Genomic DNA, 24,115 nt, shown 5'->3' on the forward strand with positions numbered 1-24,115 from the left:
ATATTTATTGTTTTTATACTTATTCAAATGCCTTAGCAAAGAAGGTTCGTCCTATGTTTCAGGTAAAACAAGGATACTAGGATTAGAAAAGATGCATAAGGGTTTTCTCTATACATTTTTAGCTATGCTATTTTAATACGCATGCAAACATGAAGTTTAATACGTTTTCGTGCTTTTCGTTGTTACTTACTCGTAGAAGGACAATAAAATTGATCGATACAAAATATGTAACAACAATTTTAATAGTATGAGAAAAAGATAATTCTTTGGTACATACTACTTTGAACTAATCCAAGAAACATTTTTCCTTAAGAACTTAGAATATGACGCCATGGCGTCGTGACGGGAATAAGTAATGGGCTCATCACACCCAGAAAGGACGGCCGTCGCAAACGAAGCGGACTCATCTACTTACTAAAGGAAGGTCACTGAACAAGCTTCAGTCACGTACTCACTGCTCACCAGTGAGTTACCTAAAAAAGAGTACTTACTAACCTCATTAAATTACTTAAAACTCCTAAAAGATAATACCTTACTTACGCATTTAAGATAAGTAATACTTAGTAGACCATTACGAATTACGATAGAAGTGCCAAAAATAGAAAATCATATTCGCACATACATATCGCACCTTTAGGATTGTACATTTTGAGATAAGATAAGATAATCATTTATTGCGAACCATGGTTACAAAGTTGTTTGCATATAGGTACATAGGATCACATGGCACCCTGGTGGGGTATGGCAATTTTTAATACATACTATTTAAACAATTACTAATTAGGCTTATTATAAGTGTGTATCTTCCATATACTCTTGGATAGAGTAATATGCCTTGTTCAATAGTAAATTCTTGAGCTTAGTAGTAAATAGGGAAGTTTTATCTACACATTTTATCTGGTGAGGTAGCTTGTTATATATCTGTATAGCTCTATAGTAAGGACCTCTTCTGTATATATCTAAAATCGGTTCTGGCTTAACAGCACATATAGACCTTTGTGACATAATTCTCTATTATAATTATGGCACTAGTGTGATAAAATAGCATTCGGTAATATGAACAGCTTTTCGGGGCGTCTACCTAAAATAATACATTACGATACAAGTGCGTAAAAAAGGAAGTTCGAAAAGAGTGGCCATAAATTAAAACACGACCGAAGGGAGTGTTTTAAATCGACACGAGTTAGGAATTTCCTTTTCGCACGTGTATCGTACGACGTTTTTCAGTACAGATAGCACTCCGAAGTTTCGACCTGGCATATAATGAACCACTTCTCGCACTAGTGCGTAAAAAAAACACCATCTGTACTGAAATAATATTTAATAGTAGGTACTGGATGTATATAAGTATATATATTGATTTAAACTAACACGATCTTCACTCATATTATTAAATTAAAACGGGACTTAATCGCGTAAAACTTACGTTTTATATTTAACCCGACGTTTCGGACATGACATTACGTCCGTGGTCACGGGTAGACTGGCTGGGAGTTGTATCAACATCTTCTAGCTGTACGAGTTTTTCGAACTACCCGCATGATTGTCATCAGTCACTTTTAATACGACATCCGATGGTATGAGACGGGAAGTTTTCTCACGTTTACACTTGCTAATCACTGGATTCCACGAAGAACGTAACGAACGTAACGTAACGAACGTAAGTTTTACGCGATTAAGTCCCGTTTTAATTTAATAATATAAGTATATAGTAAAAAAAAAAACAATTATAATCTTCATAAAAAAAACATACAATACATTTATTAGCTATTAACGATTTTTTTTCATCGTACCTATTTATATGTATTACAAAACATACTATTACTTAGCTACCTTTTCAGTTACGTTCCTATATACATTATCTTACAGGTTTAGCTAATTGCTTTCCTCGGGAGTCTTCTTTGGCTGAGTAATGCTGATGTCGAAAATGCTGGCTCCTCCCGAGAGTTGTCCCAACTGTCGCCTGGTGTAGGTGGGCGTGAAGCTATCTCTTGCGCCCGTTTGGCTCTGTTGGCGTCGAGCTGTCCAGTAATAATATGTTATTGGATCACGGGGACCCCAGTGCCTTGAGGGTTTGAAGGAGGACTTCAGCTTCTGAAAATATACATTTTTATTTTAAGTACGTATTTTTAATGTTCATACTTAATTTATAGTAAACAATAAATATATGTATTTTAAGAGAATACGCTTTCCCGAAGCATATGACTGTATTAGTTAATTTAATCACCTGTTGTTCTCTGCTGTATGATCAAAATTATATTGTTGTGTATGTATGTATTTTTATATGATTTTAAATTTATAAATTTAAACTGGATAGATCTAAAAGATACCTACCTACTGTAGCTATTAAATAAAAAAAATCTTAGATTGATACATTTTAGGATATTCCAACTGATATGATTATTAAAAGTAATATACCTACCTAATGTTTCCGAGGTCCTGATGGGGCCTATGTCGCATGATAGACAAGGTTTTTTCCTCAACAAGACGGAAGTTATTCAGGAAAAGTACGAGCATTTCGTGATAAGAATTTCGAAGCGGCTTACAAATAACAGGAAATCAAAACATTAGAACTAAGTAATTCGATAGTTTTTACAAGATTACTTATCCTCATTAGCTCATTACGGTTTAATATCTTACCCCTAAGAAATCGAATTGAACTTGTTTAGCAACAGACGCTGCAGCTAACGCGAAGAATGCTGTAGCGGCGAGTGATGCTGTAGTCAGAACAGTAATTGCTTGCCATGGGGCCTGTGTCCATTGTTGGTCGTCGAGGAATATGGATACCAGCCACCACACTGTGACCGGCAGCACGGCAGTGGGCGCGGCGAACCAGCCAACCACCCAGGGTTTCGCTAATGCCCGCCCTGTTAAAAATTCCACGTCCTCCACCAATGGCTTCCAGCCTGTATTTGAAAGAAGGTATTGTTTGTTCACTTGGTTAGTAGTAGGTACACATTAAACCTACCTACACCAATTTAACACACCTGAAAATATATTTAGATTACAGGCATCTTCTGGGCGAGCTCATTCCATCGTAGGCCACGTATTTGCCTTTGGCTAGTCTGTGGCCAAGAGTAAGCCCATTCATAATATAAAAAAAAACATAGTTTAAATAGGATACAAAAAGTTTGTATCGTAAGGTAGGTAGGAAATTAGAAAGACTGCAGACTGCTAGAAGGTATTAATAATAAGTCAGTCGTTCTGAATCAAATTATTTTATTAAATATTTTTTGATTTGTTTTTTTGTAAGCCATTCTGATTAAGAACCGACAACTTATATCTTATGACTCTTGTGATATTATTCTTAGTTTTGTCCGAAAGTCGTCATTAAAGATGAAATCGACATTGACGGTATAAAGCACCACTAAATACAAAAACGAAATAAGGAAATAACATGCACCTACGACATTAAAACTTACCGTAAATGAATATGAAAGCCAGAATTTCTAATACAGTCGCTATAGAGATGAGAAGCGGAACCGCCGTGTCTTCTAGCATTGACAAAGCGGGCAGTCCTCCTACCAACACCCCCAGCGCTGCCGCCGCACCGAAGAACGAGAGCGTGAACGATATCAGTCGCCACCCTTGTCCACCAACCCGCCGGAAGTTGTCGTACAGTGGAAACAGTTGGACTAGCTGAAACATTGCAATCGATCAGGCACCAACCATTACGTAGCTTTGTTCAACGTAAATGGTATTAAATTAGAAATATTGTTACCTAATTCATTTTTTATGTAATCGCTACGATTTTTTCTACGGAAGGGACGGTATTGACGACCGGTCTGGCTCAGTCGGTAGTGAGCCTGCCTTCTAAGCCGCGGTCCTGGGTTCGAATCCCGGTAAGGGCATTTATTTGTGTGGTGAACACAGATATTTGTTCCTGAGTCATGGATGTTTTCTAGGTATATAAGTATGCATTTATTATTTAAGTATGTATATCGTCGCTTTAGCATCCGGGCCATTTTTTTCAAAGTTGTTCACCCCACTTTTTTTGGATTTGGAAATTTTTATGTGGTTTCCACTCATAATCGCGAGCTCTTTCAATTCTAATAGGAGAAAAAAAGTGTCCCAAGGTTTTTTCCCATTCCGTTACCATTTTGTATGGCGGTAACGAAATGGAAGGTTCAAAAAAATCTATGGAAATCTTGGGACATTTTTTTTCTCCTATCAGGATCGAAAGACCTCGCGATTCTAAGTATTAATCGCGTAAAAAAATACCCATGTTACAAAAAAGTGGGGTGGACAACTTTGAAAAAAATGGCCCACCCATAATACAAGCTTTGCTTAGTTTGGGGCTAGGTTGATCTGTGTAAGGTAATATCCCCAATATTTGTTATTATATTATTATTATTTATTTAAAAAGTCTTTACCATAGAAATGGTTCCTGAGAAGAATAACAAGGCGTACACAAGTATCGGCCATATGATGTCCAGACTGTGATCCTCCGCAGCTCGGTACATCTGCACGAGCACAGCCAGGGCCGTCTCGTCGCGGTCCTCGCCGCCCGCTATGCTGAACCAGAACACTGCGCCGAACCAGCTACATGCCACATTCGCGATGAAAAGTACCCAAGTCGTTCTAAAATGCCAAGAAATTATAGGCAAAAATTATAATTTAATGAAAACTTTTCACCGTAACTCAGTTGCTTTGCACTATGTCACAGAGTTCTTATAGACAGTATATCTCCATCATCAGATCAGCTTGGTTGTGGCATAATAAATAATATATTGTCACCGAACATACTTATACACCGTGTTTCACTTAACACTAAAAACCTGAAAACAGTGTGTTCAGAATCGAGAGTAGAATCGATTCAGCTATATCTTGATGGGGGTAATATTTTTATTTAAATTTGTATTATTAGTTATTTTTTACGTGCCTATTCTATTGTACTCGTAAGACAACATTGTGTATATCGCATTGCTAGAGGTTGTTTACCTTTTTCAGTATTTAGGGGTATTAATACTGGCTGGTTACTTGGACGATTATTTTTTCGCTACGAGTTTGACGTTGTTTGTCAGTTTAATCTTAATGTTTATCTAAGTCATAACAAATTGAACTCGTACCTAATTACAACCTTGTCATTTTAAACATTGGGTTTAAATTTGCTTACTGCGATTACCTGTCCAATTTGAAGTTTACTGTGACAAAGCTTTAAAGTGTTTTACAGTGACATCTGAGCTGTCTATTGGTAAACCTTATGTTGTTGCAGTAACGTACACAAATAAATAGTTTTGTGGTTTATGGTGGAAGTTAGCAATTATTTTATTGAGTGTAGAGCTAAAAGTCAAGTAGAGCTGTACAAAAAATTAAAAATTCATTTAAAAAAAAGTAACCATCAGATTAAAAGATGAATACTCTAGATGAGTTTAAAAAAATAAAAATCAGTTGGGGTGTCTGAGGTTTTGAGTGTTACCGGAAACACGGTGTATACCTATCGAAAGTTGGAAAATCTGTTAGGTATATTATATGTAAATAGATACTTGCGAGATGGCACCACACTTCTATGCAGCAGGAGAGGTTACCTTTTCTGTGCAGCTGATTTTTGTATTGACTGCATGAATTTGTCACAGACGTAATACGTTTACTATAAAAAAACATTCAGTCGAATTGAGAACATTCTCCTTTTTTTGAAGTTAAAACGATACATTAATATCTATATAGAAAACAACCTACTGTACAGCACAGTACTGTACTATATGTAGGTAATAAATAATGCATTATTTCATATACAAAATAAATAAAAGTTTATTGAGTCGGTATTTCCTTACCGCTCAACGTCGGCATTAGAATATATTGCTGAGCCGGACGTTATTAGGAAGCCGCCCGCCGTTTGCGATGACAAAAGTGCTTGAATGATGGCGCTGTGCCATATTTTCGACTCCGAATAATGGAACCAGTCATGTTGTCTTTGAAACGTTGCTAAATTGCTGCTACTCCCAATACAACTAGCAATCACAACCATAAGTATCAATACTAATGGTCCTAAGGCATATAAAATCCTTTTCATCAGTTTTACAGGGTTATAAAATCTGAAAATTAAAACAAGTATTGTGAATAGATTATTACTGTTAGTCTGGCTTCGCATCGCGTGACACATTTAAGTGTTATTTATCCCACTTCTGAAACTATAGAAAAATGTGAGTTATTTATATTAGGCATGTTACACGTAGGTACTAGAAGTCGAATGGAGTAGAACCTTTTAGGTTACCGCCCAAAAGGTACTTGCTAAATAAATATATGTACATACTTACTTACATAAAAGAAGCGCTGGTGGCCTAGCGGTAAGAGCGTGCGACTTTCGATCCGGAGGTCGCGGGTTCGAACCCGGCTCGTACCAATGAGTTTTTCGGAACTTATGTGCGAAATGTCATTTGATATTTGCCAGTCGCTTTTCGGTGAAGGAAAACATCGTGAGGAAACCGGACTTATTCCAACAAGGCCTAGTTACCCTCCGGGTTGAAAGGTCAGATGGCAGTCGCTTTCCTTAAACTAGTGCCTACGCCAAATCTTGGGATTAGTTGACAAAGCGGACCTCAGGCTTCCATGAGCCGTGGCAAATTCCGGGATAATGCAAGGAGGATGATTATACTTAGTACTTACATAAAAGGCAAAAGTATCCATAAAACTATTGTCAACATAGACAAAGCCAAGTAAGATTCAGGTTGTTCTATAAGCGGCGCCAAAAAAGTAGAACTGTAACAGAATAAATATGATATTAGTAAATATAAGAACTTACAATGTTCAAAAATATTATATGTTGTAGGTACCTATGTAAAAACATCGCTTACTTTAAACATGTTATTTCAGTCGATTCATATTTTTCTTCTTCCTGTCGATGAAAAATTAAACTAGTAAATTATTCTTGTGAATACATTGTACTTATGTATTTTTAAGTAAGTACTTCAGTTCAAAGTTGAGAACTTACTGATGTTGCAATAGGCTCCGTGCATTCCCATGCAGGAATAGTTCTATTTACAGTAAAGAGTAGATATATCAGTATCGAAAAAGCTACATATATTATTGAATATATACTTGCAATGTATGAAATTAGTAATCTAATGTAGCCAAGACCTGAAACAAATAACATTTTAGTAACGAAATTAAATAGTACCTACATAAGGTGCATTAGGGTAATTCCGAAAGTCATATAAAAACCACCATTATTTCCATCGTATCAAGATTCCCCTTTCGGAATTACCCGATTTTAAATATAGTCACATTCACATTGAGGTGCGTGTTACTGTCTTAGAGACCATTTAAGTACTTACTCGTAAGATGCCAAATTAGCGGGCACTATTATTGTGCCATTGAAATTATTCATGTAAGCTACAAATGACCCCAAATACCAAAACGGTTTTTGCTATGCTAGCTGTTTTTTAATTGTTTATAATAAAATGTAGAGTTCTGGCGCCTATGATGGCCCGGTTAATTTTCCCCACTTTCTACATTTCATACTATTCAGACTTTTATAATCATTAGTACCAACAACAAAACTGCAAGTTTATATGTATAAAAATGAGAAAATTAATAAACGAAAATAACGATGACCCATCATAGGTGCCGGTGCCTTATGTGGATAAAGGGTTTCACCTTTGAAAAAAGGTACTGCTCTCCAAACGCCAACGGCGTCTTGTTGACTAAGTTGTCCTATGGCCAGCTGCATCAGGGTAGCCGGTAGAGCACATATCACCATGGCAACGCTCAACGCCATCAAGTATGAGGCCCCGCCATATCGGTACGCCTCGCGAGGAACCCTCCACGTACTGTTAAAACTGACTGCCACTGCCAAAGTGCACAAATGCGCTCGTATGGCCTCCCAATTCATCCGGTCCTACGAAAAATTGTGTCAAACTATTCAAAATCGGCATCTCATCACCACGAAACAAAGGCTGTGCGACACAATAAACTGAACTGTACGTACGGTTATTGACGTACAATTACTTGATCGTTTAGATCCGAGTAAGTATAATTATACGTCATAGCATATGCTTATCCAAAATAGAAGCCATTAGTAGATAACTATTTATTTCACCTGGTATAATTACCTTTAAATTAAAATAGTGCATTGATTTCTAATTCACTCTAAACTTTTAAAATCCACAAGCGCATAGTACACTGAAACAGATAAAACTGAAAGTGCAACATCAAGGCGTCTGAAATCGTATTGAGAAACATTTTGCAGATAAACCAGAGATAAAACGATAATAATCAGTTACGTTTCTAAAATATACCTGCCGATCTTTGGATCGACCCAGTGGGGACGCTCTCCTTTTCTTATCTATCTGCGCGCGCCAACTTGTTGGACAAAGCACTCATTGTCAGGGCAATATTGATATTGAATGAAGTCTCCTCTATAATAGATCATCTTGACATGACCAGACATTAAAATATCTTTTGAATATTTCAGTAGGAATGTTATATCGATAAAAATAAAATGCAAATTATGAGTTTTTACCATAAGCTTTAATTTACTGTAGATAAAATAGCTTTACAACTAATTTATAATCCACAATTTAATTACAGATATATAGAGCCTAGGTGCATTGCGTTGCGTTATAATAAGTAAAATAAGACACAGTGTTATGTATAATGTTTACACTCTTTAGTCAAGATATTGGTTTCATGTTTATAGTGTAAAAGGCTAACAAACGACGATGAAATATCGTTTACACAAAATAAATCACCAGTTTGGTGTTTCAGTTATATGTATATCGGAACGGTGCAATGAGTACAACTAGAAGTAGGTAATTTTCTTAAAATATTGCGCATCCCTTTCATAAAAAGTTAATTTACGCTACCACTATAATAGGAGATTACCATGAACAAAATATACTAAAAGTGTAACAATATTGAACTAGATACAACTACCGCTTCAATTCAGTCAAAATGTTGCCATTATAAACACTTTTATATGCATGTTTACTTGTTTAGATCTCCCAAAAATATACGTGAATTGATTAAGATGGTTGCACATATACGATTCCCGTCTGCTGATAATTACATGTTTCCTTGCATAAGCAACCGCCGTTTCCACTGTAAAAAGCATATGAATCGTATAAGCGCATGCCAGCCCCTACTACACTAGTTTCAAACAAGTTACATGTAACGTAAATATTACCTCTCAATAGACTTGTCTAGTGGGTTATATTATAACAATATCTTACATGAGGTAAAGTAAAAGTAACAATTAATAGAAATATGTTCATATTTTACAACTCTAATCTTCAATAACTATTAACCATTTATACATATTAAAAATGTAAATATGTAAAATGATATTGCAGATATTCTGATTACTAATATTAATCTGATTTAATATAAAAAGTACCAATCAACCAAAATTATCAAATAAAGAAGTTTTTAAGCTAAGTACGCAAAACGCAGGGGATATTAGCAGCTTTCCTACTGTCTGTGATAGTTTTTCTCAAAAAAGAATAATTACAAAGACCAAAATATTAATGTCGGCAGGAAACATTGTTCTCTATTATAATAAAGGTTCGCGTTAATTCTATTAAAGATTGCGATGTGTTTAGTTATGGAATCCGTTTAATGTCTAAAGACCGCATCTTAAGTAATTAAAAATATGTAATTTACGCGCTAGTCGAGAAATAAAACCCGTGTGCACACTTTCTAATATGTATGTATAATGATATTTATGTAACATTCAATTCCTAGTGGCTACTACGCCGCAATCAAATAGTGCAGTAGTAAACTGAGTAATACAAAACAGGTTTCAGTTACTTTTTTCTTGAGGTAGGCAAAACGGGACAATTTATAAAATAACGAAACCTAACAAGTTAACAATCAAGTCTTGAAGAGGTTCTGGGCAATAAAATAAACGAATCTTAGCAAAGGTGTCATGCGCGTTATAGGGTATACCTTGTAAACTTAATTTTGTCATTTATATTTCGCGCTGTAAGTGGGTTCCTGTGAGCTGTGCACATGTATGCTCCCTATACGTTACGGTTCGTAAACGAAACTCATAGTTAGTAGTGAGGTTGGTGCGTGTGGAAGTAGTGGCGAGTACTAGAATGCGTGCGCGTGGCGGCAGACCCCGCAGCCCAGCGCGAACTCCTCGCCGGTGGGCGGGTGCTGCACGTGCAGCGGGCACTCCTCCGACGAGCCCGGGAGCTGCTCGCCCTTCGGACCTACACACATGAAAAAACTTTAAACCCGGACTAAAGCAACACCAATAGGCTAGTTTCCTATACTTGAAATAAAATATTTTATGCAGTGCACGAAATAAAGCACCACATAATTAGATGAAAAATATGGACAGTAGTTATTTTTAAACATAATTTCTATTTAATAAGTCAAAGAGAAAGATATAAAGTAAATGAATTGATCGTGACGTCACTCCTCAGTATTTCATAGTAATTCCATACTAACAAATCGTTTTGACAGTTCATAAAAAGAAGCTGATTTGACTAGTAGGAAACTAGCCTATTAGTTGGCACTGTCCACTACAATAGGGCTAGCACGAGTAAGTCGCCGCCAGATAGATCACACCTCTCTTTTCCTAAATGTATTAATGACATAAGGACGGGTAGTCTATCTCGCATGTGCTAACCCTGCAGGTCACTGGCAATAACATAGTATAAAAAGAAGGCTGCATAAATATCTGACACACTCTTATTTCTAGAGCCATAAGAGCGTGTCAGATATTTTTGCTGCCTTCGTTTTGTGCAATGTTATTGCCGGTGACGTACTCAATAACAACAGAAATCGAATATCATCAAATGTAGAATGTATTCAAATCAAATAAAAAGAAAGAATGAGGTAACTTAATATACGTATAAACCATTATAAATACTTATTGATTTTTAGATGTTTAAAATAATGTTTCATACCTGCGGGACACTGCGGTAATTGATGCTTCGGTATGTTGGTGACTCGTTGGAAATCATCATGGCAAGCGTTGCAGAAGTGCGATGTCCCGAAACAGAAGAAAACGGCCACCTGTAATTACACAAAATTGTATTCAGGGTTGAGAAGCTGTTAACAATTTCTCTCCACTTTTGGAGGATTATATGGATGATGAATGGATGAGTACCTACGCAATTTTGTTAAATAATTATTTTGGTAAACTTGAAAGATCTCTGACACCCCATGCTCCCTACAACAGTCTCGATCGCTAAAAAGGCACGGTAAGCACAGTATAATAAAGGTGATGTCTTTTAGACGAGGCAGACGCATTTATTAACAGCGCTCCATTTACTCTTCAAACTAACACTAAATGTGACGTCTATGCGAAAAATTAATGTTTATTAAGTATTGAAATTACCTTAGTCGGTTTGATTTTATTATTTGCAATTTTTAATATAACACAATGGCACGTAGTGGGGCTACATGCCATTGTGTTCCCTGTTGTAATGACTCATCGAAGTATTTTTATAGTTACATTTCATTAAGCTTCAACAGTGTACAGTGGGCTATTTTACCGCAGTGACTCTTAACACTGACAATTCTGTGCCTATTTCTGGGTTGATGTAGTATAAATATTACTCAGCGTCAATATTACCATGTTGAACAGGCAATAAATGGCGAGTGTGACTATCGCGCGACAGTCACTATTGTGAAACAGGCCACTGGTGAAAGAGTGAGGCGAGTACATACGGAGCAGCAGTAGCGGCACTTGTACTCGAGGAAGTCCGCGCCGTGCTTGGGGCAGGTGCGCGCGCCGGCCACGTCGCTGCACGCGCCGCACACCAGCTCCGCCGGCTCCCACCAGCCGCTCGTCTCCGCCTCGCACCGCGCCAATCCGCCGAAGTACGCCTGCACGATCAATCGTTATAAAAAATAAAAAATAAAATAATCTGTTTATTTCTAAGAAACGTACATGCATTTATAATATACCTAACTGCTAATCTTAAATTGAAAAGATTATTTGAGTTAAGGAGTCTAGTTACATATGAATTGTTATTTATTTTATGGTTATGATTAGTAGGTACACATTCTTTTAACGTCGTGTACCAAACCGTCTACAAATATTATTGTATGGAAAGTAACCGCGTGAGTTTGATCTGTATGTTAACTGTGATGCAACTAGCCTTGAATCTCTTATATTAGAAGTCTGTACACACACTATTTAAATGTGTAATCTAACGAAACTAACACACTGCTAAAATATTTCATACTTAATTGAAAAATTCGGATGAGACAACCCATCGTAATTAACTCGAAGATAAGGGTGTAAGAATAAGTATTACACATCAGTACCTAAACCCCAATCATTAAAAAAGAATGAAAATACTCATTCGACAACGAGCATGTAACCTTTGGAAATGCATGCGTCCATAGACCACGCACGTTAACTGTTTACCATATCATTGTTTATTTGTTTGCTACCGTGTGTTAAAACTTTAGAAAATATATAAGTTTTAGTTTAACGATCATACCTTGCCACACTTATGGCAGACGTAGTAGGCGTATCGCTCCATGGCGTATGCGGCGGGGTCCTGGGGGGTGCGCGCGCGGCCCGCGCTGCCGGCCGGCGCCGCCAGCCCCTCGTATTCGAGCCGCATCAGCGCCTTGCGCCGCACCTCCTCGCGCAGCCGCCGGATCGGCGCTAGTAGCTCCTCCAGCGTCCAGTGGCACATGTCCTCCTGCACCAATATGTACAATCACTTTTATGACAGACATGTGCCATTCTTATAGTTCCCTTTCACCGATCCACATACCCAATAGCATGCACGATGTGCGTAACTTATCCGTACACAAAAACAGATCGAGTAATTTTATAAGTATATTTGTAACGCTATTTACAAGTTCGATTTTGTATACATATGTATGTATGTATGTATAAGCTTTATTGTACATAAAGGAAACAAAAGAGACACAGTTACAGAGTCAGTAATATACAATGTAGGCGGACTTATCCCTTAATGGGATCTCTTCCAGTCAACCTTTGAGGAAATGAGTAGAAGCGAATTAACGATGAGTGACGAATTCAAAAATGTACAACCACTAAAAGAATTAAATGCAAATTTTGTATACACATGGTAACAAATATATACATATACAATTACATTAATACACCAATATATACATATATAATAATATAATAATAAATAAACAAATACTCATAAAATATATATTTATATAGGTACTTAGACCAAAAAGTATATGGATATTAATATTAAATATAAAAATTTTACCTTCCAATAAAATTGTTATTATTTTGCCTGGTATATCCGAGGTCTTATATAGAGAGTACGTCGTAGACGTCGCATCGGACCGATAGATGGCGCCATCGTTCGTTGTAAGTCGCTCCGGCGTCACACCGCCGCGATGTTGGTAGTCCCGTTTTCCCCACCTGCAACATAAGGCTCCTACGCGCCCCGGCCCGCCACCAGCCACCCTCATTGTTGAGGAGAAGTGCCGACGGTATATTAAGCCTACCAGGAAGGCATCACTCAGACCTCGGATATACCAGGCAAAATAATAACAATTTTATTGGAAGGTAAAATTTTTATATTATTTGTGCCGTTTGTATATCCGAGGTCTTATATAGAGACCTGTTTATTATCTCCTGGTGGCGAGTCAGCTGGCGCGCAAGCCTTTGGTAGCCCTATTGGCATAGCATAGAAGAATAAGTGAATCGGTTGTTGAACCGATTTGACAGATGTATCAGTCGAAATCGCCTTCGATCCGCGAATATCTCGGTGCCAGAAACGCCTAAAGAGATTTTCGTGATGACGTTTAGCTTTAGTCAGCGAATAGTTAGAGAAATGACATTATTATACATTGTAGGCGAGGCTGACTTGAACAAGATACAAAAAACCTTAGATACACTTTTATTATTAACAGACACGTTATTTTATCAGGTTATTATAAACCCAATTTCAGACACAAAGTGTGGAAATTAACTGTAAAAGTAGTGTAACTATCTGTACTGTAGCAGGGTAACGTAATTGATACTGCTTTTGTCAACCCTTCGTAAAAATTATCTAAATCAATATTAGCTTTGATATGACTATTTAAAGTCCAACGTCTTACGTCCATATCAAACACAGAAAAAGGTCATCACTCACGCGCCCGAGGGCTATTTGTTACGATACTGGTATTTTCGATCAGACTATTTCGCGTCAAGCGAGCGCGGTTACAAGCGAGACTCCTGAACTCTGAACTCTTTTTAGTGAGGGCATTTGAGGATACTGATCGCTCGGTAAAACTAGCCTAGAAGATGAAAAGTACGAGCGCTGTCGATTGCTACTACACTGGACGGAGGTATCAGTCGATTTCTTCAAGTCAGTCATTGACTCTTAGGGTAATCCATTACCTAATCCAAAACCCGATGCGACGGATTTCTACTTCGTGCAATGAAGGTCGACAGTGTAGACTGAGAGGTGACGTCCGTGTCGCATCGCTGGTGGTTGCTGAACACGTCGTGGTAGCAGGTCAAGGGGTGAATTAAAACACCGCCACACATGCGCGCTTTGAGAGCGTAGGCGGAGCGCAATAATGGCGGTGCACCGCACAAACGCTGGCGTTGCGCCCAGTGGGCACTAGCGGGAACTAACGAGCGCGGATTGCGAGCGCAACGCGCGCGGGACGCGAGCGGAATGCGCGCGCATTCAGCGCGCTGATAGCGTAGCGTTAGCGAAGCGGAATGCGCTTTATGTGTGGCGGAGGCTTAATACGTACCGTTGTACGGCGTAATGCAGGGCTCTCGCAGACGAAGAGGTACGATGACGGGCGAAGCAGAAGAAGGCGAGGTCACCGAAGGTCACTTACTTGGCTCCCAGGGGGTGCATACTGACCTCGTACGACAGTCTGTTGGAGTCAGCAGTTACTGTCGTAGTTACTCGTAACCGAAGAGATGTAGTCCTGCCATCGTACAGCATAACATAACATACAACCGAACTGTGCATAGCATATAGTGCTATGCGAACCTTAATCCGGCTGCATGTCACTTCAGTCGCCAGCGCCACCGCCTGTTGAAGATTATTTTCCATCGGAAGAGCTTTACTTTGTACAATATTCCGATTATTTAAGGTCTTATCGGGCTGCAAATGCAAGCAAAACAGGAGCGATTGGCCTACAGCTATCGGCAGCTGTACGAGGTAATGCTGGAAACCAACCTCCCTCTGTAGACTACGAAAGTTGTGAAATTGATGAAATCAGGTTCTACGATCGAATCAAGCTCTATATTAATTCAGTATAGTCGAGCCAGATGATAACTACTGAAGTCCTCCTGAGTTCCTGGCCCCTTTCGCTTTGAGCTGGAATCTCAAGTTCACTAAGGCGAAGCGGGTTTATTTTTCCCAATTTGTTTATTAGAGGCTCGGCGAATAAGTTAATCTCTCGAATGGACAGGGGGCGCCACAAGCCTCCGGGAAATCGTCGTGTACTTGGAACCCCCGCGGCCAGATTACCGATCGGTTTTGGTGTCCGCCCGGTAAACAGACGCACGCTCAGGATGCAGCACGCTGGCTCGAATTCAGATCTGGACATTCTGAAAGATTTTTTTTTTTTTTTTTTTTTTTTTTTTTTAAATTCCGCAAACCTTTACGATGTCTTTGACCTACACAATGAGCGACGTACAGGAATCACAGGGTCGTCTCGCGAGGCGCCTCTCCGATTAGATAGCTCGCGAACATCGTCAGGACACCCTCGCAGCAGTGCGGCTCCTCGTCCGGTTATTGACGTCTTACCTCGTTCAACTATGGGTGGCCAAGCCACGTTAGGACGTAGCATCTTTAGAATTTATCTGTTCTCACTTCGGCGACGGAGGAGTCATTGGTCAAAATAGAGTGTAAATACTGTCGAAGTACTTCACGGGAACTGGAAAGAGAAGAGTGGATACCATAGTGTACGGGATGTCAGCTGATAGCGGCGCCCGGCGTCACATTGGAGGGCAGTATCAGCCTGGTCAGCAACAGAGTCTGCAACGATACCGTAGCAGACGGAGCCCGGATATGGTCGTGGCACCATTGTAGGGGAAGACAGTGCTCGCGGTGAGCGTGACATCTTAGGCGCGACGGGCGTTATCAGCGTGGCGGCTAGCAGTACCAAGGGACCACATCAGCAATCTTACCAGCTTGTCACTGCAGCAGACGATGTTACGTTCGGCGGTGAGATTGAGACGGCCGTCGTCAGCTCGAAAGGCGTCTTCGATGCCCCTGTCGCGTCACGCAGTATCGTGCTCGGTGGCCCTCTCGAGGTCGCCGCCGTCAGCGCGGGAGGCACCGGCGCCAGCATGACAGTCAGCTACATCGGTGAACAGCATCAACAGAGTTCGCGGCGTCGTCACGGCAGACGCGGCAGGAAAATTAGCGACGCCTTCGCGGCAGCCGCAGTATTGCGCTCGGTGGCGCGATGAAGGTCGCCGCGTCTGCAATCTTACCTCGTGCGATCGAGGCGACATCAAGGCGCCAGCATCAGCGTGTCGGCCGACGACACCGGTGGAAAACTTCAAGTAGCTTGCGGCGATGTCACGGCAGACGCAGCAGAAGGATTGCGACGCCTGTGCAGCGGTTAACAGTATTACGCTCCGCATCACCACTGAGGCTTGTCACGGCAGACGAACGCTCTGCATCACCATCGAGGCGCCAGCATAAGCGTGGCGGCCAGCGATACTGGTGGACAGCTTCAGCAGGGTCGCGGCGTTTTCACGGCAGATGAGCGCGCTGCATCACCATCGAGGCGCCAGCATAAGCGTGGCGGCCAGCGATACTGGTGGACAGCTTCAGCAGGATCGCGGCGTTGTCACGGCAGATGAGCTCGCTGCATCACCATCGAGGCGCCAGCATAAGCGTGGCGGCCAGCGATACTGGTGGACAGCTACAGCAGGATCGCGGCGTTGTCAGGGCTGACGCACGCTCTGCATTACCATCGAGGCGCCAGCATAACCGTGGCGGCCAGCGATACTGGTGGACAGTCAGCAGGATCGCGGCGTTGTCACGGCAGACGAACGCTCTGCATCACCATCGAGGCGCCAGCATAAGCGTGGCGGCCAGCGATATTGGTGGACAGCTTCAGCAGGCTCGCGGCGTTGTCAAGGCAGACGCACGCTCTGCATCACCATCGAGGCGCCAGCATAAGCGTGGCGGCCAGCGATACTGGTGGACAGCTTCAGCAGGATCGCGGCGTTGTCATGGCAGACGAACGCTCTGCATCACCATCGAGGCGCCAGCATAAGCGTGGCGGCCAGCGATATTGGTGGACAGCTTCAGCAGGCTCTCGGCGTTGTCAAGGCAGACGCACGCTCTGCATCACCATCGAGGCGCCAGCATAAGCGTGGCGGCCAGCGATACTGGTGGACAGCTTCAGCAGGATCGCGGCGTTGTCACGGCAGACGAACGCTCTGCATCACCATCGAGGCGCCAGCATAAGCGTGGCGGCCAGCGATATTGGTGGACAGCTTCAGCAGGCTCGCGGCGTTGTGGCGGGGGCAGAAGGTGGCCGCGCTGGTAGCCTGCATATTGACGACAGATCACTAACGGCGCGGCGCTCGCGTCGGGGCAGCAGCAGACATACTTACAGCGTCGCACGCGACGCCTATGTGGCGGCCACAACGTTGTTCGGCGGCACCGCAGAGATGGCCATCGTTAACGAGGAGGCAACTTCTACGCAACTTCGGCGGCGCCGACGCGGCGGACAACACTGCCGCGGTCAGTGGCGCTATCGCAGCGCTACAGTAAGTTCCGGCGCCGACACGTGGCTTGGGGCCTCCGCACCGAATCGGAAACCGAACATGTTCTTTCTAAAATAATATGAATCTGCTCACCCATTCGTCGGAGAAATTCAAACCTCCTTGGAGCGCGGTATTCCTCCACCGCGCCCGCCGCCGCCGCCGCCGCCGCCGCAGCCCGCAGGTCGCGCAGCCCGCGGTCGCGAAGCACGTGGTCCCCGGAGCACGTGGTCCCCGGCGGAGCAACTTACCTACGTTACCGCTTATATTCTCGCGCGAAACTTTTAATACGCGGATAACACTTCCTACTTTAGTCTCGGAAATGCGAATAGTTTAAAAAGAAAACTGATTAACGGTAACGATTTTTGCAGCATGGAACTTTCTTACAAAAAAGTGGGTAGAATCATAAAGCACCGCTCGTTCATTTCTATCGTGAGAACCCCGAAAGACGAATAATGATCGCTAGCGAGGCATAATATATCTCATTATTCAAGAAGAACGAGCGTAAATTAAAAGGGAAGAAAGAATTGACGGTGAAAATTGAAATTGAAAAATTTCATAATTCCGAAACGTTATAAGCCACTTTTTAAATAAAAACACGAATAACTCTGGTTTGACCAGGAGTAACAAGGAAATAGAAACTAAAAGATTAATTTCGAGACACCATGCTGTAAAAATGTTCGAACGGAATACGCGACAACCGGTCACTTCGGCGTTCGACGAAACAATGAGGGGTGGCTGGTGGCGGGCCGGGGCGCGTAGGAGCCTTATGTTGCAGGTGGGGAAAACGGGACTACCAACATCGCGGCGGTGTGACGCCGGAGCGACTTACAACGAACGATGGCGCCATCTATCGGTCCGATGCGACGTCTACGACGTACTCTCTATATAAGACCTCGGATATACAAACGGCACAAATAATAATTTCGATTGCACATAATACTTTTGCTTGCAATGATTGTAGAAATATTACACATCGACCACAGCGTAGGTAATTCTATATACGCTAAGGAAACCTTTATAAACATCCCATATAGCCCGTATTTCGACACTATGATCGGTGGGTAAAAAGTACTTTTTTCTATTATCCCTTTAAAATTTTTACATTTTCCTTATACTTATCGCAAACGTAATCTTCAAGCAAGCAAACAACGATCGTCTTAGAGCACATTGATTGTAAGAGACCGCCGACCGATTATCCGTATCCCTCTAACGATACCCATATTATCCGTATCCGTATCCGTATCGCTATCGCTATCGCTATCCCTATCCCTATCCCTATCCCTATCCCTATCCCTATCCCTATCCGTTATCAAGATGTTCAATGATTTCTTATCAAGTGCTAAAATCTTAGAGAAAATAGTTACCGATCAATTATCATACGCTGTACGACGCCATATCAATTCGGGTCAGCACGGGTTCTACAGGGGTCGAAGTGTGGAGAGCAATCTTTTGTCCTTCAGTGAAGTCATACGAGATGCAATGGATAATAAGTACCAAGTAGACGCAGTTTACACAGACTTCGCTAAAGCGTTCGACAAAATATCTTACAGTACACTTTTGTTGAAACTTTGGAACCTTGGCATTCATGGTGACCTATTTAGATGGGTAAAATCGTATATAGAAAATAGGTCCCAAAGTGTTGTGCTCGAGGGTTTTTCATCAGTTTTAAAATAACCACTTCAGGTGTCCCCCAAGGGTCCCATTTGGGCCCCTTGTTGTTTATTTTATATATAAATGATATCACAGACTGTCTGAGAAATTCTAAAGCACTTTTATACGCCGATGATACTAAAATATTTAGAGTCATTAAAACTGACGCCGATTGTGTTCTATTGCAGGATGATTTAACTAGATTTGAAACATATTGTGTGGATAATAATTTATTTTTAAATAGTGACAAATGTTCAGTTATTAGTTTCACCAGGAAAAGGGATCCCATCGTTTTCAATTACCGTCTGTGTGGCAATACTCTTACAAGACAGTATAATATACGTGACCTAGGGGTAATAATGGATGCAAAACTAACGTTTAATCCCCATATAGATCATATATTAAGTAAGGCGTACAAACAATTGGGCTTTGTTCTTCGCGTGGCAAAACCTTTTCGAAGACCACTTACGTATAAACTGCTTTATAATAGTTACGTTCGTAGTAGACTAGAATTTGCTTCTGTGGTTTGGAATCCTTTATTTAATGTCCATAAGACCCGCATTGAAAGAGTGCAGAAAAAGTTCATCAAAGCACTGGAATTTCGAGTCGGTCGTAGCTATGTTAATTATTCTTCCTCGGTTAAACATCATAACATCCAACCACTTTCACTTAGACGGTCTTGTACAGATATGGTATTTTTATATAAATTGATAAATAACGTTGTAGATGCTCCCGCATTATTACATAAAATAGGTTTTCGTGTCCCCAGACGAAATGAACGTACTTGTCGCAGTAAGGCATTATTTAGCATTCCTAACAGTAGTACAAAATATGCACAGCATTCATATATAGGGCGCGCATGTAAGCAGTATAACGAAACTTGTATGGACGCAGATTTGTTTGGCAGTTCACTAGGACTCTTTAAAAGTACTGTATATTCTCTATTAAAATAAAAATAATTAGTACCTATATTATAAGTATTCAGACTGTACTTCCATTTTGAATTAATTTCTCTTACACTTTTTAATGTATTTAACTACACTGCCTATCATATAGTAGGTAATAAATATACTTTAATACTCTTATTGTAACTCGATTTTTGTAAATTGGAGAACTATAGGTCTATAATTAATAAAATTTTGGCAATATAGCTAAGTTTACATATGTATATTGTATGACTGTTTGTTCTTTAATAAATAAATAAAAAAAAAAAAAAAAAAATATAAAGTTTCATGGTTTTATCTTTTAAAATTAAGAAATCCCATACAAACTTTCAACCTCTCTTTCAACCCCTTCATCCCTTTTTTCGAAATAAAAAGTAGCCTATGTTCTGTCTCAGGGTCTAAAGATTGTCTGTTCCAAATTTCATCAAAATCGGTTGCGTGGTTTAAGCGGGAAAGCGTAACAGACAGACAGGCAGAGTTACTTTCGCATTTATAATATTAATATGGATTTGACAGGACAGCCCACTAACCTTGAGTTAAGCGGGTGGTGCAAGTGGCCCTAAGTGTACTAAATCAAAATCACACCGCGAAGTTAAAAATCCCTGGTTTTACCTGTATAGCGGGCGCTGCTTGAAGCGGGTCGGTGAAGCAGATCATGCACATGTCGTCGGCGTCCTGGCGCAGCGGCGCGGGCGCGCCGGCTGCGGCGATCGCGTCCGCGCCCGCGCCCGCGCCCGCGCCGCAGCCGAACAGGCACGGCAGGCACGCGCGCTCGCCGCGCACGCCGCCGCACGCGTGCCCGCACGGCAGCACGCGCACGCACGCCTCGCGACCGTGCTCCTGGTGCAGATTGACACAATCAACTTCACTCGTCACAATGAGAATATGACTAATTAATACTACTACACATTTGCTGACTTGGATATTTCGTGACCTATAAAGTAAGTCTATCCCTTGTTAATGAAGAATGCAAAACGAATAAGCTAATTTCCCTAAACGGCCATCCACACTAAGTGCCTCGCCAACATGTCAATTGTTTAAGCGATTGTCGTAACACCAACATCTCTGTTGCAGGTAATATAGGAGAGTAATGAAAAGAGATCAACCCTTTCGAAGCGCAAATGATCGACTACGATCCGTGTCAGATTACAACATATCTAACTATTGAATAATGAAAGACGGTGGTTACCTGGCATTGATGGTCAGCGCACACGTTCCCGATGGCGAGCAGGCCGGAGTTGCCTTGCACGCCGCAGAAGCGGCAGGTGCCGGCAAGCGGCGGCGCGCCGTCCGCGGGCTCGGCGCGCGCGCACGCCTCCACGCCGCGGAACTCGGCCAGCGCCTTCAGCGTGCGCCGGTCCACCAGCAGCAGCAGCCAGAACAGCTTCGCGCGCCCGCACCCTTCGTGGATGTCTATACGGATTGCGCTCTCTTCCTCTTTGCAAATCTGAATATCAAAAAGGAAGGTTTATTCTTACTTGATTCATAAAATATAAAAATCATAATAAATATATGGCATTCATGATAGTTCAGTACACATATCGACAAATATTTAATTCTTGATAATTTGTCTAAACGTACCATTTTTACTGTCTTATGTAATAGTCCGGTGGCGGCGTCATCGTGGTTCGCGCAGTACGGCCGCATCTCCCTCGCAAAGTCGCCACTGCTGAACGCACTACAATAATAGATAGCTTGTATACCTGTCTGTGATGCGTGCGCGCGGCGCGGTTGAGGTGCAGGAAGCGGTCGCACTCGGCGCACAGCGGGCCGCAGACGCGACACTCCACCACGGCGACAGTAGAACCGTCGTCGTGGTTCGCGCAGTATGGCCGCGTCTCCCCCGCTGAGTCGCGTCCGCGGGACTCGCGAGACTCGCCACTGCTAAACGTACAAACATGAGTAATTATATTGATTAAAAAATACTGTCAATCTTTATATTATCCATATAGAGACTAAAGGCTTGACGGTCCGAGATCTCGCATGCGAGCTTCATTACAACGCGGCATTGGATGGGTCGGTAGATAAGCTCAGTAGTCCGCAATCTGATTAATACGCAAGCGAGCTCTGGTGCCGTCTAAATTAAGTTTAATAGAACTCAGTAAGCCACAACCCAAAAGTCTCTGAACTCAACTCAAAATGCGATGACTGAAATTACTTCTACTAATTTAATGGCATCTAAAAAACACTCATCGTAATTGAAGATATATAAATGGTACATACAGATCGAGATGCGACTGGTCGCAAACACAGAGCGCGGCGAGCGCCATCCAGAGCGTGGGCGCCAGCACGCAGCGCGCCGGGTGGCGCTCGGCCTCCGCCACCTGCGCCACGGCGCCCGCCAGCGTCGCCAGCGCGCTGCGCGTCTCCGTGCCCCACGCCGCTGACAGCTTGCCCTGCAAACAATGTAACATCACTATTGTATTATTCTAATTACTATGTATGCAATAAGTATTAGGTCTCGGTTGCTTAATATGAGACAATCAGTATAGTTCATGCCCATATTTTTAATAAGTTACGAATTACATGTGATATTTCCATTATGGTTGTCTCCTCTGAACTTTAACTGTTCACTATCATGCAGGTTTACCTCTGACTTAGGGCCGGTTGCATCAAACCGTCTGTCACCGTTGAAGCGTTCGTTAAATTTTATTGTATGGGAAGTTCCATAGACATCTGCTGCGTGACGATGATGTGTCTGTCAAATGTGGTTGATGCAACTGGCCCTTATTATAAAAATATGTACATACATATAAAATCTTGTCAATTTGGTAGTGAACATTTGACGGGAAATTTTCACTACCTGCCGTAATGTTCACTGTCTACTGTCTGCCACCCAGCGTGGCCGCACCCCTCACCTTCACCTGCAGCGTGTTGAGCGTGCCTAGGTGCTCTGCTAGCGTCGCGCGAGAAGAATAAACATCATGTACAAACCTCAGCCATGTCAATGAGCAGCTTGGCGACTAGATGCGCGTGTTTCTTGGTAGTGTCACCGCGCATGAACCAGGGCACGGTCGGCGCGGGCGCCACGCTACCGCCCAGTGTGGCCGCGCCCGCCGCGCCCGCTGCGCCTTTCACCTTCACCTGCAGCGTGATCGCCTTGCCCAGGTAGCACACCAGGTGCTCCACCAGCGTCACCCTGGGAATAAATATCAGGTCAATAATTCAATGTCTTAAATAAAACAGAAGACGTCTCTTCAGCGTACCGTGGGGTTAGTCAATCTGTGTAAAAATGTCATATAACCCCTCGTATTGCAAGATGTCTCGAATAGCCCTTAGGCAACCACGCATGCGTCGGCGGCCGCCATCATGTATTGAAAACAGCAGCCCAGTATTGCAGTCCACACGGAGCGAAATTACAAATTACTGAAATTACACAGAGCTTTTAAAGACATAAACAGAGAAAAACAATACCTTGCTGTTAAATCATTGCCATAGTTGACAGCTGCTAACATTTTCTGAGGTGGTATTTCTATAATAATTCTCCTTAATAGAGATATTACCTGAAACAAAAAGTATTTTTTTGAATTTGTACGTTATGATTCTTCATGTTAATAAAAATAACTAACACATAAAAATAATTCTTACTTGTCTTTGCACGCGTTCACTGCCAGTGTGTAGAAGCGAAAGCAAGTCCGAAAGTAACTCTGTTCGCTGAGCGAGATGAGCTCGCCCAACCGCACTTCCGCTCAAAGCCAAAAGCTGCAACAATAAAGTAAATAATTAATTATATGACCAGTCTGGCTCAGTCGGTAGTGACCCTGCTTGCTAAGCCGCGGTCCTGGATTCGCATCCCGGTAAGGGCATTTATTTGTGTGATGAACACAGATATTTGTTCCTGTGTCATGGATGTTTTCTGTGTATATAAGTATGTATT

The 24,115-nt window shown here is 41.9% G+C and overlaps 2 protein-coding genes across 4 annotated transcripts in view; both read right to left on the reverse strand.

Annotated features, from left to right (window-relative positions):
* Positions 1–360: 360 nt before the first annotated feature.
* LOC125241401 (sodium- and chloride-dependent neutral and basic amino acid transporter B(0+)-like) lies at positions 361–8,141 on the reverse strand. Of its 3 annotated transcripts, XM_048149867.1 has the most exons (11): positions 8,052–8,141; positions 7,597–7,837; positions 6,932–7,077; positions 6,795–6,835; positions 6,607–6,699; positions 5,775–6,035; positions 4,374–4,581; positions 3,423–3,639; positions 2,641–2,906; positions 1,834–2,094; positions 361–473 (listed from the first exon to the last, which is right to left on the reverse strand). In XM_048149867.1, exons 1-10 carry the CDS (start codon positions 8,070–8,072, stop codon positions 1,876–1,878), a joined length of 1,713 nt encoding a protein of 570 aa, XP_048005824.1. In that variant the 5' UTR covers positions 8,073–8,141; the 3' UTR covers positions 361–473; positions 1,834–1,875. The 3 variants fall into 3 exon arrangements, with proteins under 3 accessions (XP_048005824.1, XP_048005823.1, XP_048005825.1); XM_048149866.1 differs by lacking the exon at positions 361–473 and having other exon boundaries at positions 1,724–2,094; XM_048149868.1 differs by lacking the exons at positions 361–473; positions 6,795–6,835; positions 7,597–7,837; positions 8,052–8,141 and having other exon boundaries at positions 1,724–2,094; positions 6,932–7,015.
* A 309-nt stretch (positions 8,142–8,450) lies between these two features.
* The window catches only part of LOC125240457 (E3 ubiquitin-protein ligase MYCBP2), a 111,309-nt gene continuing 95,644 nt past the window's right edge, over positions 8,451–24,115 (reverse strand). The window contains exons 62-72 of the mRNA XM_048148351.1: positions 23,827–23,940; positions 23,653–23,741; positions 23,173–23,377; positions 22,462–22,634; positions 21,942–22,122; positions 21,428–21,685; positions 20,851–21,078; positions 12,405–12,611; positions 11,623–11,781; positions 10,857–10,965; positions 8,451–10,154 (exon numbers count right to left, since the gene is read on the reverse strand). Coding sequence (XP_048004308.1) covers positions 10,033–10,154; positions 10,857–10,965; positions 11,623–11,781; positions 12,405–12,611; positions 20,851–21,078; positions 21,428–21,685; positions 21,942–22,122; positions 22,462–22,634; positions 23,173–23,377; positions 23,653–23,741; positions 23,827–23,940 — 1,845 coding nt within the window. The 3' untranslated portion in view covers positions 8,451–10,032. The remainder of the gene's footprint in view (positions 10,155–10,856; positions 10,966–11,622; positions 11,782–12,404; positions 12,612–20,850; positions 21,079–21,427; positions 21,686–21,941; positions 22,123–22,461; positions 22,635–23,172; positions 23,378–23,652; positions 23,742–23,826; positions 23,941–24,115) is intronic.

This window comes from Leguminivora glycinivorella, chromosome Z (assembly GCF_023078275.1).
Source record: "Leguminivora glycinivorella isolate SPB_JAAS2020 chromosome Z, LegGlyc_1.1, whole genome shotgun sequence".
Classification (NCBI taxonomy): Eukaryota; Metazoa; Arthropoda; class Insecta; order Lepidoptera; family Tortricidae; genus Leguminivora; species Leguminivora glycinivorella.

What these genes read in the sequence shown, in the direction of transcription:
- LOC125241401 (XM_048149867.1), bottom strand. Translation starts at nt 8,072, where the DNA reads ATGCACTATTTTAATTTAAAG. An exon ending in TCTAATGCCGACGTTGAGCG is followed by an intron (nt 4,582 to 5,774) that starts GTAAGGAAATAC and finishes TTGGCATTTTAG; the next exon opens with AACGACTTGGGTACTTTTCA. An exon ending in TTCAATTCGATTTCTTAGGG is followed by an intron (nt 2,095 to 2,640) that starts GTAAGATATTAA and finishes GTATATTTTCAG; the next exon opens with AAGCTGAAGTCCTCCTTCAA.